The sequence below is a fragment of the Balaenoptera physalus genome (genome assembly GCF_965194825.1).
Source record: "Balaenoptera physalus genome assembly, chromosome: X".
Taxonomy (NCBI): Eukaryota; Metazoa; Chordata; class Mammalia; order Artiodactyla; family Balaenopteridae; genus Balaenoptera; species Balaenoptera physalus.
In genome coordinates this window covers 96323060-96338119 of record NC_138903.1, presented here as the reverse complement: position 1 = coordinate 96338119, position 15060 = coordinate 96323060, and the positions used below count along the sequence as shown (strand labels likewise).

The 15060-nt window shown below is 35.7% G+C and overlaps 1 protein-coding gene across 3 annotated transcripts in view; it reads right to left on the bottom strand.

The window, feature by feature from the left end:
- The window catches only part of COL4A5 (collagen type IV alpha 5 chain), a 245053-nt gene that overhangs the window by 84411 nt on the left and 145582 nt on the right, over positions 1-15060 (bottom strand). For all 3 annotated transcript variants that reach the window (XM_082447507.1, XM_082447505.1, XM_082447506.1), the window contains exons 11-19: positions 13759-13794; positions 13619-13660; positions 13367-13459; positions 11360-11413; positions 11207-11263; positions 10873-10917; positions 9259-9312; positions 7663-7704; positions 5514-5646 (exon numbers count right to left, since the gene is read on the bottom strand). In XM_082447507.1, coding sequence (XP_082303633.1) covers positions 5514-5646; positions 7663-7704; positions 9259-9312; positions 10873-10917; positions 11207-11263; positions 11360-11413; positions 13367-13459; positions 13619-13660; positions 13759-13794 — 556 coding nt within the window. The remainder of the gene's footprint in view (positions 1-5513; positions 5647-7662; positions 7705-9258; positions 9313-10872; positions 10918-11206; positions 11264-11359; positions 11414-13366; positions 13460-13618; positions 13661-13758; positions 13795-15060) is intronic.

Sequence of the window (15060 nt, the reverse complement as noted above, 5' to 3'; positions counted from 1 at the left end):
CCTTATTTTTGACTTGAATGAGAATGCTCCTGATGTTTCACCAAAAAGTATGACATTTCCTGCACAGTCCTGTACTTCCTGTGTGCAGTAGATAGCTTCAAGAGAATATAAGACATCAAGTCTTATATTCTGTCATCAAGTTAAGACAGTTCCCTTTTTTAATATAAATTTATTTATTTTATTTATTTACTTTTGGCTGCTTTGGTTCTTTGTTGCTGTGCGTGGCTTTCTCTAGTTGTGGCGAGCGGGGGCTACCCTTCATTGAGGTGCGTGGGCTTCTCACTGTGGTGGCTTCTCTTGTTGTGGAGCACGGGCTCTAGGCACACGGGCTTAAGTAGTTGTGGCACATGGGCTCAGTAGTTGTGGCTCGCGGGCTCTAGAGCGCAGGCTCAGTAGTTGTGGCGCACGGGCTTAGTTGCTCCACAGCATGTGGGATCTTCCCGGACCAGGGCTCGAACCCGTGTCCCCTGCATTGGCAGGGGGATTCTTAACCACTGCGCCACCAGGGAAGCCCAAGACAGTTCCTTTTTTATTTTTCTGAATTTATTTTTTTATACAGCAGGTTCTTATTAGTTATCCATTTTATACATATTAGTGTATATATGTCAATCCCAATCTCCCAATTCATCACAACACCCCACCCCCCCACCACTTCCCCCTTTGTGTCCATACATTTGTTCTCTACATCTGTGTCTCTATTTCTGCCTTGCAAACCAGTTCATGTGTACCATTTTTCTAGATTCCACATATATGTGTTAATATATGGTATCTGTTTTTCTCTTTCTGACTTACTTCACTCTGTATGACAATCTCTAGATCCATCCACGTCTCTACAAATGACCCAATTTCGTTCCTTTTTATGGCTGAGTAATATTCCATTGTATATATGTACCACATCTTCTTTATCCATTCATCTGTCGATGGGCATTTAGGTTGCTTCCATGACTTGGCTATTGCAAATAGTGCTGCAATGAACACTGGGGTGCATGTGTCTTTTTGAATTATGGTTTTCTCTGGGTATATGCCCAGTAGTGGGATTGCTGGGTCATATGGTCATTCTATTTTTAGTTTTTTAAGGAACCTCCCTACTGTTCTCCATAGTGGCTGTATCAATTTACATTCCCACCCACAGTGCAAGAGGGTTCCCTTTTCTCCACACCCTCTGCAGCATTCGTTGTTTATAGATTTTCTGATGATGCCCATTCTAACCGGTGTGAGGTGATACCTCACTGTACTTTTGATTTGCATTTCTCTAATAATTAGTGATGGTGAGCAGCTTTTCATGTGCCTCTTGGCCATCTGTACATCTTCTTTGGAGAAATGTCTATTTAGGTCTTCAAGACAGTTCCCTTTTAATCTTAGGTTTTTTTTTTAAAAAATAAATTTATTTATTTATTTATTTGTTTATGTATGGCTATGTTGGGTCTTCGTTGCTGAGTGTGGGCTTTCTCTAGTTGTGGTGAGCAGGGGCTGCTCTTCATTGTGGTGTGTGGGCTTCTCATTGTAGTGGCTTCTCTTGTTGCACAGCACAGGCTCTAGGTGCGTGGGCTCAGGACTTGTGGCACATGGGCTTAGCTGCTCCATGGCATGTGGGATCTTCCTGGACCAGGGCTCGAACCCATGTCCCCTGCATTGGCAGGGGGATTCTTAACCACTGTGCCACCAGGGAAGTCCCTAATCTTAGTTTAATAATTTTTTTTCCTTTTAAAAATGAATAAGTATTGAATTTTACTGTTTTCCTTGCATTTATTGGCCTATTCTCTTTTAATATGTCAATGTGGTCAATTACAGTGATGTTGAACCATCCTTGCAATCTTAGGGTAAAATCTATTTGGTCATAATATCATATTGTTTAATATACTTCTGGATTGATTTGATAATATTTTATTTAACATTGTTACTTCCACATTCATAAATGATATTGAACTATAGTTATTTCCAGTGTATCTCCTTGGTGGTTTGGTATTGATACTGCTAAACTGAATTTCCTTTTAAAAAAAATGTTCTGAAACAGTTTATAAACTATGAGAAACACCTGCTCAAGAACTTGGTAGATTTCATCCATAAAACTCTATAAAACCACCCACAAAACCAATGCTTTTTCATGGAGACCATTAACGTTTCAAAAACTTCCATGGTAATTGATCTACTCAGGTGTCCTACTTTCTCGGGAAAATTTTATTACTTTATATTTTCTGTTTCATGAGGAATGTATATTTCACCTAGAATTTAAAATATATTGACATAGTTTTATAGTTTTCTTGTAATCTAAAAATTTTAATTGTATTTATGGTAATAATCTTTTTTCTTTACTGATTTTATTTGTGCCTTCTCTTCCCTTTATCTTGATCATATTTTATTTTTACCTTTCTCAATTTTTTCTATTTTGTTTGTGCTTGTTTTTTTTTTAATTTGTATTGGAGTATAGTTGATTTACAATGTTGTGTTAGTTTCAGAGGTACAGCAAAGTGAATCAGTTATACATATACATATATCCACTCTTTTTTAGATACTTTTCCCATATAGTCCATTACAGAGTACTGAGTAGTGTTACCTGTGCTATACTGTAGGTACTTGTTAGTCATCTATTTTGTATATAGTAGTGTGTATATGTCAATCCCAATCTCCCAATTTATCCCTCCCCGCCCTTTGCCCCCTGACAACCATAAGTTTGTTTTCTACATCTGTAACTCTATTTCTGTTTTGTAGATAAGTTCATTGGTAGCCTTTTTTTAGATTCCACATATAAGCGCTATCATATGATATTTGTCTTCCTCTGTCTGACTTATTTCACTCAGTATGACAATCTCTAGGTCCACGCATGTTGCTGCAAATGGCATGTGCTTGTTTTATTTCTTATTATTTTTCCAACTTAGCTCATTTATTTTCAGTATCTCTAATTTTGTGATAAATTAAGGGTACAATGAGTTTTGATATGAGGTTGTTTATTTAGCATTTAGTAGTTCATCATCTACATTTCTGTATTCTCTTTACCTCTAGAGTTATTTAGAAATATGCACTTTAATATACAAATATTTGGTGCTTTTTGTTGTTAATTTCTGACTTCATTTCACTGTGGTCACAGAGCATGGCCCGCATATAATTTTAAAAGATTTTTTCTGGTCTAATAGAGCCAATTTCTATAAATGCTTCATGTGTGTTTGAAAAGAATGTACATTCTCTGCTGCACACACAGTTTTTCTCTCTCCCCCATAAATACAGCTTAATTGTGTTGCTCAAATCATTTATATCCTTATTTATTTTTCACTTACTTGATATATTGGGGAGTTGCCAAATTATCCCTTGTAGTTTATCAGCTTTCATTTTACATATTCAAAGCTATATTTTTAGATGCATAAGTTTAGTGACCTTTATATCACTGTGGTATAAGTTGTCTATCCACGTGAAATATCTGTTTTTTAATGCATTTTTTCATTGAATTCTATTTCATACTGTATTAGAATTGCTAAACCAGCTTTCCTTTTGGTAGCATTTGCTTAATATCTTCCCATTGCTTTATTTTCAAATTTTCTATGTTGTTTTACTTTAGATATGTCTACGGTGCACAGCATACAGATATTTTTATTCCAATTTTATTTTAGTTTTTGTCTACTAATCAGTGTTTAGTCCTTTCACATTTATTGGAGTTGCTGATTTATTTTTAACTTCTTCTTGTCATTTTATTTATTTTTTTCTATTTATTCAGGTTTATCTGTGTCTGTTTTATCCCAATCCTAATTTGTGTGACATAGATCCAGCTTTCTGGTCATCTTCTTTCCTCAACAAGTAAGTAATGTATATTATTTCTATTCTTTTCTAGTGGTTACTATTAAAATGTTTAACCTATGTACTAAAACTTATATTTTTCGAAAAAAATTAGAGAGTTAATAATATTTATATTCTCTCCCTCTAACAAAACAAAAAACCTTATCATTCACTTCCCCATTCTCTCTGTACATCCATATCCTGTGTTAGTCATGTGTACAATTATACTTCCATATTGTTACTTAAAATACTTCTGTTATTTTTTATGATCCATACTTACTTAGACTTAAAATACTTTATCAATATCTTTCCTAACCACTGATTCTTGTATCTTACCCACCCCCACCGCCAACTTCATCCTGAATTCATTGTCTTCTTCTTGGAGTAAAACCTCCAGTAACTATTTCAGAGAAGATCTGGAGGTAGTAAACTTTCTAAGCATCTCATCTTCACGCTAGGATGATAGTTTGATGTAATATAGAATCTCAAATTCATAGTTATTTTTCCTTATTACTTTGAAAATGTGCTCCATTATCTTCCTCTTATTCTCACTGTTTTGTAGGTGATCTGCCTTTGCTCTCAGATGGTTTTTAAGAATTTCTTTTTACCCTTAAATTCTAAAATGTCCCTAAAATGTGTCTAGTTACGTATTTTTGTATTATTATTTTACTTTTGCTTCGTAATTCATAAGCCTTTTCACAGGGAATCATTTTTTAATAGATAGAAGTTCTCAGCCATTAATTTTTCAAATATTGCTTCTTGTCCTATTCTCTCCTTGAACTCATTCATGCTGGATTTTGGGACTTCTAGGTTTATCCTTTGTGCGTCTTAAATTTTATTTCATACTATCTAACACTTTAACTTTTTTGCTACATCCTTGGAGAATTCCTTATCTCAATTTTCCAGACACAGTATGTGTTTAGTCCACTACCTTGAAGTTCAAAATCCAAAGTGCATACTTAGAGCAAAATGGGACCCACAATTTATTCTCTTTCTCCTTGGGAGGAACACTGAGTGTCACTCATCTCATCATGTTAATATTTCATTAGCCAAATATTTTTGAAGGAAAAGTAACCATAATTTATTATACATGTATGTGTGACAGATACTGTAGATGTTTTTTCAAATTTTACATAAATCCTTACTATCACCTCATTTCACAGAACATCCAAATAAACATGCTAAACAAGGGTACTGCTCAGTTTGTGGCCAAATTAGAAATGCTCTACTATACTGTGTATCTTCAACAAAGGAATGATATAAAACTCAGTATTGAGCGCCAAGATTTTACTGCACAGCAAAATCACCATGGGGATTTCTAGGTAGATGTCTCTGGAATTCTAAGTGGATAGTGCTATTTACTACATAAAAATACAGTAAATCTTACATAACTAGGCATTATTAGCACAATGTTCCCTTTCATAACAGCATGAAAGGTATAATGATTAATTTTTGGATCATAGTACTGTTTGGTGTAATTTATTAATAACAAAAGGTAGAAATGGTATTTTTTTAGGGTAAAAGGACACTATTCAAGTAACTTTGCTTTTTTTTTCTTTTTTTAAAGTACAGGTAAGAAACTTGGTGAGAAAAGCTATAGTAAGAGTTGAGAAGTTTCTGTCAATTAAAAAATACCTCTGCCTTCTACTGCCATGCTCACCCTGGAACTAGTATGATAATACTGTATACTTGGATTAGTAAAGATACTATAAATTCAAGGCTATTAAGTACAGTACAACCTCTTTTACCTGGAGGTCCAGGAAGGCCAGGTGGACCCTGTATTCCAGGAAATCCTCGCTCTCCTTTTTCTCCAGGCAAGCCAGGTAACCCAATGTTTCCTTTTTCTCCTACAGTTACACCAGTTCCAGGCCTAGGAATTACCTTTATTATGAAAGAAAAAAATAAAGGAATTCAAAGAGGAAGAGACTTGTTCTTCTGAAAATAACCTCGCAGCTACATATGACTATAGTGTATCACTGTCACAAAATGTTCAGATGCAAAATCATCAAGACTACTTACGTAGATTGTGTCATATTCTATGTTACTTCTATGCTTCAACAGATTAGAAAATGTTCAATGCCAGTACTAATATTACCACCCTCCTGAGCCCCAGACTTACAGAGCTAGAATTATGTTTGATGTCTCTTATCTTATAATTCACATTCGATTCATTCCAATCACCTAAGCCTGATAATTCTTTACTAAAAATGTCTCTCCAGTGTATCCCCTTCTTTCTTGTTGCAACAGCTTCTATCCTTACCTTACATTTGTACTAACAGAAGTAACTCTGAGCTTGTCCCATTTAATCCAAATCTACTACTTGGACACACTTCCTCAAAAAGCAATTTTTCTGTGTTACTTATCCTGTTAAAGGATTCAAAATTGTTCACTACTTCTTACTATATCTGATGTCACTTTTAACCCTGGACTCTGTCAAGTTACTTCTCACTCCCAATACCTCTCTCACCTGTTTCATGTCCTGAATGACCTTTTAGGAGAGTGAGGTCTGATTATAACCACTTCATGTATCTTGCACATTCCTGCTTTTGCCTTTGAATATGCCATTCTAAACATCTATAATGCCTTCCCCCAATCTTTCTCTTTGTCAACCCACATTTCTTTCTTCTTCTTAAAAAAAAAAAGAAAAAAAAGAAAACACATCTCTACCAGGAAGGCTTTACTAATCAAAATCAACTAGCTGATCATTCCCTTTCTATCTTCTTAGAACCTTATGCCTAAATAATTTTACATTAAACAATCTAAATATAAAGAAATTAACTTCATAGAGCTATAAAGGTAAAGTAAGCTTTACATTTAAGAAACTATCAGTTTGAGACAGAAATCATCACCTACTGGCAAAGTGAGATAATTATCCTGGCTCTTTTGGATATAAGAAATATTCAGACAAATGGACACTGAAATCTGTGGGACCTAGAATTGGGATAGTAGTTCAAAAGGGGAAGTGAGCTGTTGGATTGGACTGCACTCTCAAAATTTCCATTTCTTCTGATGTTCATCAAAATTTTATTTCATTTTTTAGAGAAAATGCTTCTTAGAGAAGTAAAACTCTGATTTTAAAATGAAAGTGAATAAGAATTGTCTAAGATCTTCAAGTACCTCCTCATTAGATTTGGTAAACTACCAAGTATCAATATCTGAGACTCACTTATGGACAAAAATAATTAATGTTATTCAAATGTCTGAACATATATGTTTTATGGCAATTGACCCTTTGCAGCTTCAGTGCAGCCTATATCAAGAGTCTTAGCAAATTTCAATGATAGGAAAACCAATATGTCAACTGCAACAGTGACATTTTATTCTTAATAAGAATGAAAATATATTTGACTAGAATTTCATGGTGAATGCAAACATGACAGAAGATTTGTAAACCCCTCAAGTATTCCTTTACAGAGCAGTTCCCTACATTTCTGATTAAGAGCCCCTAGAAAGCACACACTCAGGGAAGAAAGAGGTGTGAATCAGACAATTACAAATTGAGAAAACCTATTAAGACCAAATCCATCTTTCCCCTGAGCTCTGCAGGGGAAAGGACCAATCCCCTAGTTCCCCAACACTTTCTTTTTTTGAAACTTTGTAAGCAACACTTGCACCACCTGCTGGTTACTTGAGAAATGATTTGGCAATCATGATGCAAAACAACCTAATGCCGTAATTTTGGACCTTTATTATGGAGAAGTAATACACAGGCAGAACAATACAAAGACTTTGAGGTCAACATCACTGAAGTTTTGGATGTAAAGACTTTTAAGCCAGGAAAAGTTGATCTTGGAATTTTGTGTTCTATGAGGAAAAGGTACGGAGTATATAATTAAAACATGAAAATTAAAATGCACTAATAAATTTAATAAATAAAAACTGAAACAAAAAACTTACAAGTCCAGGAGGCCCAGTTGGGCCAATGTCACCCTTTTGGCCCTGTTCAATACAATTGTAAAACAGGTTAGTAAAAATCACATGAAAACATCAATTTCCTCAAAGATATAACAGATAACTATGTTTCATAAAGACCCAGAAATCCATAATAAAATATCTCAAAGAGAAATACAAAATGAGGTAATGAAACAGTACTTAGCTAAGTCTAGGAAGACCTGTGATGTTGTCTCAGATTTACAAGCTCTATGATGCTGACTAAATCAATTAACTTCTCTGCCTTATCTATAGACCAGACTTCTAAGGTATGTCTAGCTGTAACATCCTTTGATTTTAAGATTCCTAGTTTCCAGCAAACTATAAATACTCTATAAAGAAGATGCTGATTTACAAACTGGTAGCACTAGAATCAGCTATAATCATTACATTTTTGTTTTTTACATTTAGCCATGTTCCTTTTCAAAAAACTTGTCAACGGCATAAATTTAGTGTCATTTCCATCAGTGACAGATATTTTAGAGCTGATGGACTTAACTATCATCAGGAATAGTTAATAAATCATAATTACTTTTGTGACTTTGCTCTTAGAATCTAATGAAAGACAAATTCAGACAAAACTGTTTACCCTTAACCAGTAGCTACAACAGCTGAAGAACACAGTATTCAACTGTTACTCTACTGGCCAAGACCCAAGAATAGATATCTCTCTCACACCTCTATTCTCATTCTAGACTTGTTCATAGGAACCTTTCATCTATCTATAAACTCCTTTTAGTTTAACAAGATACTCTATCCTATAACTTTACTTACACTAGAAAAACAAAATTCTATTCTCTGAGTATTTATTCTAGCTGTGCCTCTAAAGCCAAGCTAGAACTTGGATCTAGTTTAGAGATAAACCACCATTAAAACGTGTGCCCTCTGGGTACATTCAAGTTTGTAACACCTTTCCCTCCTCGCCTGCAGAACAAAGCTTTTCAGTTTTGGTTTTCATAGAAAGCAATTAAAGATCAGAGAGATTGGAAAACTGGGTGTTTTGTGATTTGCTATAAATAGGAGAACTGTGTGCTTCATACATTCTTTCAAAGTCACTTTTAAAATAGGCTGCTAAATAAATGACTTCAGTCAGTCTGCGTAGCCAAATGAAAAAAACAACAAAGAATTAGCCACGGACTTTCAGACAATAACTGCGTAGAGAATGGAAATGTTTAGTGGCAACATTCTAAATTCACAACTATATAAGCCTTTTTAGTATGAGGACCTGACTAAAATAGTGCTGAATCCTCTTTCTGGAGAACAAAAGTTTTGCCGATACATGCTCAAAGCAAAGGCATCAACTTTTAACAATGGAAATGCTAAAGTTAAACATTTCTCCATGTATTTCTATCACATGGACTGTGATTTAGGATAGTGAATGAAAATTTAGAGGAACTGGTTTAACAGAAAAGAGAGCAACACCAAAAGATGGATAAAGAAGGTATGTTTTGAATACAAAAGCTAGTTATTTAGAATTTTTTCATTTATAACTCAAACTTGGGCAAGAAAAGGATTGTGCTAACTGGAATAAAACCGGTCACTTCAAAGTGTTAAAATTCTTACCTTTTCTCCATCCCTTCCTGGTTCACCAGGGTAACCAGGATCACCAGGCAAACCCTTTAAAACATGGAAGACAGAGTGACATCAGCAAAAATGGTGGAGTAATAAGGACCTCCAAAAATCCTCTCCTCCATGAAAGCAACAAGGACACTTGCAAAAATGGTCAGAGTCAACCTTTTTAGAACTCTAGAAATTAACCAAAGGCTTGCAGCAATCCAGGAAGTGTTTCTTGAAAAAAAAAATAAAAGATTGAATCTTGGTGAGAACACAGAGGTTTGTGGCTCTATTCCCATCACACTTCCTCAGCTCCGCAGTAGCCTTGAAAACCAACAGCTCACAATCAAGGTAAAAACCAGCAGCACAGCAGCAACTGGAAGGGAAAGAACCAGGTTGAAGCTTCTTCAAAGCCCCATTCCCAGAGAATTGTCATTTTTGACCTGTCTGGTGGTTCCCAGAAAGATCCCACTTGCATGGCTATCTTTATTTGACCTAATTTTAGTTCTCCCAATGCAAACAGAGAAAAGCGTTTTCCCTGGGGATATCAGTCAAAAACAATCAGAGGCAATTGCTGAACATCATGGCTGTCTAAATCACTGTTCCAAAGGAAGCCAGTAACTGAGGCCCTGAATTTAACCCCACCTTATACCATTTTATATGTTTAAGCCATTGGTGAATCTAGAGTTTATAAGCTGAGGACTGCCTGTTTAGGAAAATCATCTGGAAATCAATTTATCTGATTTTATAACTTCCAGTCTTGTTAAGAATGCTTCCCTTTCTTTCAGAATAGTCTCCAAATTTCATCAAATTTTCTATCTGTCCTTGAAAACCTCTTTTAACATCTATGGTGGATACTCTTGAAACTGAGGCTGCCTGAAATAATGTTCCTGGACTTGCATATTTTATTTTCCTCTTTTTTTGGTAGCAATTAGAATTATATGTCAAAACTTTTACTGAAAAAACTTACATTCACACAAAAAATAGTATGTGAATGTTTTTAGCAGTTTATTCATGATGGCCAAAACCAGAAACAACCAAAATGTCCTTCAATGGGTAAATGCATAAACAAACCTTGGTACATCCATATAACCACATACTGGTCAGCAATTAAAAGTTAATGAACTACTGATATACAGTACAGCACGTTATGCTATATGAAAGAATTCTGATTCAAAAAGCTATACACAATGTGACTCCATTTATATGCCACTCTGGAATAGGCAGCATTATAGGGATGGAGAACAGATCAGTTGTTTCCAGGGGTTTTGGGGAAGGGTAGGGAATAGCTACAAAGGATCGTGAGGGAACTTTTGAGGGGACGGAACTATTTTGTATTATGGAGATCGTTACACAACTGTATGTGTTTAGCAAAACACACAGAACTGTACACTAAAAAAGGTTCATTTTACTGTATACAAATTATATCTCAATAAATCTGACAAAAATCTGTCTTGAAAAACAGAGAAATTTCAAATTCACATTCAGAAAAGAAAGAAAGCATAATTTCCATTCATTTAAACTACTTCCAGACCCAAGCTTCTTTGCCATCCTGCTTCTTTACCAACATGTACAAATGTTGCCATTTTTTTTTGAGGGAAGGGATAGACTTTAAATACTCACTGGAATTCCTGGTTGGCCATTCTCTCCATCTTTGCCCGGTTTACCCTACAGGATTCAAGGAAATATAAGAATATATATTTGTTATTTGGAAATATAAGGTTAAAGAATATAACAAGCTTTTTCCTGCCTGGGACTCTCTTAAGTAGCCTTTTGGACTTCAATGTTATAATAAATAAATGAATATGTCAGTCATGACATTTTGAGGCAATGAAAGCAGGATTTAAGAGGAAAAAAAGAAAATGACATACATGTGCATGTGCACCGGCATGCGCACACACACACATAGACACATTTAAAATTTTTTGCAAAGAGTATTAGTAGCCGTAACACTTACTCTTTTGCCAGGCTCTCCTTGCTCACCCTTCTCACCTTTCACACCACCTGGAGGACCCTGCACACACAAAAGTAATTTTACATTGGTTCATGGAGTACTATGTGTCAATATCAATTTACATTAAATGATGCTAAAGAATTTTAGGTTACTTACTGGAGGACCACGTATCCCTGGAGGTCCAGGAGGCCCTCGGTCACCAGGAAGTCCCTATGCAGTAGTAGGGAGAAGGAAAGCAATATAAATACTGTTAGTACTAGAGCTAGCTAGGAACACTTTTAACAAGCTGAACTATAGACTCATGTAATATAACCAAAGATAATAAGGTGTTTCAAATTCAAAGTTGATATCTACTAGGCAAAAAATCTAGAGCCATCTTTGCTCATTTCAGTTAATTTTTAGGACAAGCCAAGTTTTGAGGTACATAGCAAGAAAACACTTCAAATTAAAGTATTAATGATTTTTTTAGTTTATTTATTTATTTTATTTTTGGTTGCATTGGGTCTTTGTTACTGCACACAGGCTTTCTCCAGTTGTGGCGAGAGGGGGCTACTCTTCGTTGCAGTGCTAGGGCTTCTCGTTGCGGGGGCTTCTCTTGTGAAGCACAGGCTCTAGACGCGTGGGCTTCAGTAGTTGTGGCATGCGGACTCAGTAGTTGTGGTTCGCGGGCTCTAGAGCGCAGGCTCAGTAGTTGTGGCACCCGGGCTTAGTTGCTCCGTGGCATGTGGGATCTTCCCAGACCAGGGCTCGAACCCGTGTCCCCTGCATTGGCAGGCGGATTCTTAACCACTGTGCCACCAGGGAAGTCCCAAAAGTATTAATGATTTTTTATTCTTATAAAATATTTTATAAAAAGCAAGGGTACGGGGCTTCCCTGGTGGCGCAGTGGTTGAGAATCTGCCTGCCAATGCAGGGGACACGGGTTTGAGCCCTGGTCTGGGAAGATCCCACATGTCGCCGAGCAGCTGGACCCGTGAGCCACAACTACTGAGCCTGCACGTCTGGAGCCTGTGCTCCACAACAAGAGAGGCCGCGATAGTGAGAGGCCCGCGCACCGCGATGAAGAGTGGCCCCCGCTTGCCGTAACTAGAGAAAGCCCTCGCACAGAAACGAAGACCCAACACAGCCAAAAATAAATAAATAAATAAAATAAATTAAAAAAAAAAAAAAAGAAAAAAGCAAGGGTACCTAAAACTTGGAGATTTGGGAGCTATATAACACACATAATTTGGCAGAGATTTAAATGGCCCAATACATATTGATGGTAGAGTTTCAGTATAATTTGTCCTTTATTCTTAACTTTCTTATTAGCATTTAAGTGAAACAATAGTGCACACACTCTATTGAAGGGTGAGCCACTATTCTATAGAAGGTGTGTTTGATCCCCTCATCTACTCTAGTAGAAGCAATGTATCAGAAAATTATTTCTAAAAATGACAAGATTTTATAGAGTAATACCATCTTTCTCCCTGCATATCAGTGAAATGTAACGAACACAGTCATCTAAAACAATGACAATCTATCTTACCATGACTTGATTTTGTATATAAAGGTATTATTCACAATAGCCAAAAATGGAGAAAAATCCAAGTGCCCATCAACTGTTGAATTAATAAATAAAATGTGGAATATACACACATAGGAATATTATTCAGCCATAAAAAGGAACAAAGTACCAGTACATGCTACAACATGGATGAACTTGAAAACATTATAATAAGTAAAAGAAACCAGACAGAGAAGACTGTATATTGTATGATTCCATTTATACAAAATGTCCAAAATAGGCAACTCTACAGAACCAAAAATTAGATTGGTGGTTGCCCAGGGCTCGAGAGTTTGGGGAGAAATGGGGAGTCACAACTAACTGGTATGGGGTTTTGTTGGAGGGGGCTCATGAGAATATTCTAAAATTAAATTGTAGTGGTGGTTTCATCACCCTGTGAGTATACTAAAAAAAAATGTAATTGTGCCCTTTAAATGGGTGAATTGTATGGTATATAAAGTATATCTCAATCAAGCTATTTTAAAATTTTAATTATCTCAAATCCTTGTTATTTTAAAAGGACTTTCACATATAACCTTATTCCAGCTTGTAATGCATTTTAATGGAATGCTACTTTCATAGCAAGATATTCATTGATTTCCTCCCTACATACTCACCTGATCTCCTTTCTGAAACTCCACATCAATTGGTCTTTTCTGTTCACTGATCTGCCCAGGTGGCCCAGGGGGGCCCTGAAGACCTTGCTCACCCTGTTTGCAAGATAAAATAAGAAAGTGATATTTCATAGTTTAAACAGACAATAATATAACATGTAAGCTAAGACAGTTGCAAGAAGCAAAAACACAAGTTCAAATGACTATGAAAGGAAAAAACTGAGGGCTAAATAAGCAACTTTCTTCTTTACTCACCTTTTCACCTTTGGGTCCCTGGAAATTTAAGCCCATATTCCCCTGAAAAAAGAGATTTCAATTTAAAACCTCATTGACAATAACAAAAATAATCCACACCAAACAAAAGATGTAAAAAAAAAAAAAAAAAAGAAAACTACCTTTGGTCCTGGAAGTCCTGGTGGGCCAGGAGGGCCCTAAGAATAAAAGACACAGAAAAGGGAAAAAAGTGTTATATTAATGAGTATATTAAAAAATTATTTGGTTTCATAAAAAGTGAGGACAGAAAAAGCCCTTCAAAATAATATTTCCTGGGTTTTTTTCTCATTGCTTTCTAGTCAGAGACACACATTTAAATTGATTTCAAGAAACTAGATGATTGTGGAGACTTCTCATGACAGGCTACAAGTGGGCGGGGGAAGAAATGCAAGGATGGGTAGAGGCAGAGGAGTAGCACTCGTGCCAAAAATCAATACAAAAATTAATCTCAACAAACATCAAATTTATCATATCAGAATTATAGGTTAAATTTAGGTACCATAAGACAATTAACTGTCTAGTTCTATAAAGCATGTGTTTACTTTTTTAGTCCAGTTTTATTTTATATAATCTTTGTATATTTGAGAATGTTTGAAGGTTTGAAAAGTTAAATTGGCATTTGTCTGCCCAAGTATATCACTTCTTGATGTCAGCTGACCTATTTATTTACATATTGTACCTTGGTGGCATTTCTAAGACTTTGCTTCATCTGTTGAATCAGGGTTAATTGCAGGGACATTAAGAAGTACAGAGTGAATCTGTTATGTGGTCACAAGAGTTAGGGAAATTCAAGGTGTAACAATACACCTAGGGTAGGCCAAGGTTGTAATAACAGAGTTAGGAAAAAGTGCCATGGTCCAGAATCTCATGTGTTGCAAGACACCTACAACTAAAACAAACTAAACTCAGAGGTTTTCTAATCATCTCCCAAAGATTTCCAAAAAAGCCGAAATCACAATATTTTTCTGGTAGATCTTCTAGTATTTATCGAACGTTATTTCCTTCATTCATGAATAGAGGACCAATTGTCACAAGCAAAAATGTACACTCTATAAAGGTATAATGAAAACTGTCACTTAAATATATGGTAGATGAGAGATAGAGTGGCATATGAGAAATTACTTTGAAGTACAATTTTCTTGCCCTTTTAAGAGGGCAACAGCAGAGCTCTAAGTCTAAAACATGACTTGAATGAAATCTAAGTATTTCAGGGGTAAAAGTACTTACAATTTATTACAGTAGAAAATATAAGTGACCATACAGGTAGTAAAGTAAGAGAACTGGTTGCACATTCAGGGTCTTTATAAGTTTTTGCTTCTTTCCTGGGGAATACCAATCCTTATCCCATTGCACAGTGATTCACTACCCTCACCAATCCTACTGTTTTGTTACAGGTCCTTAAGAAATGAGAGCCAATTTTTTTG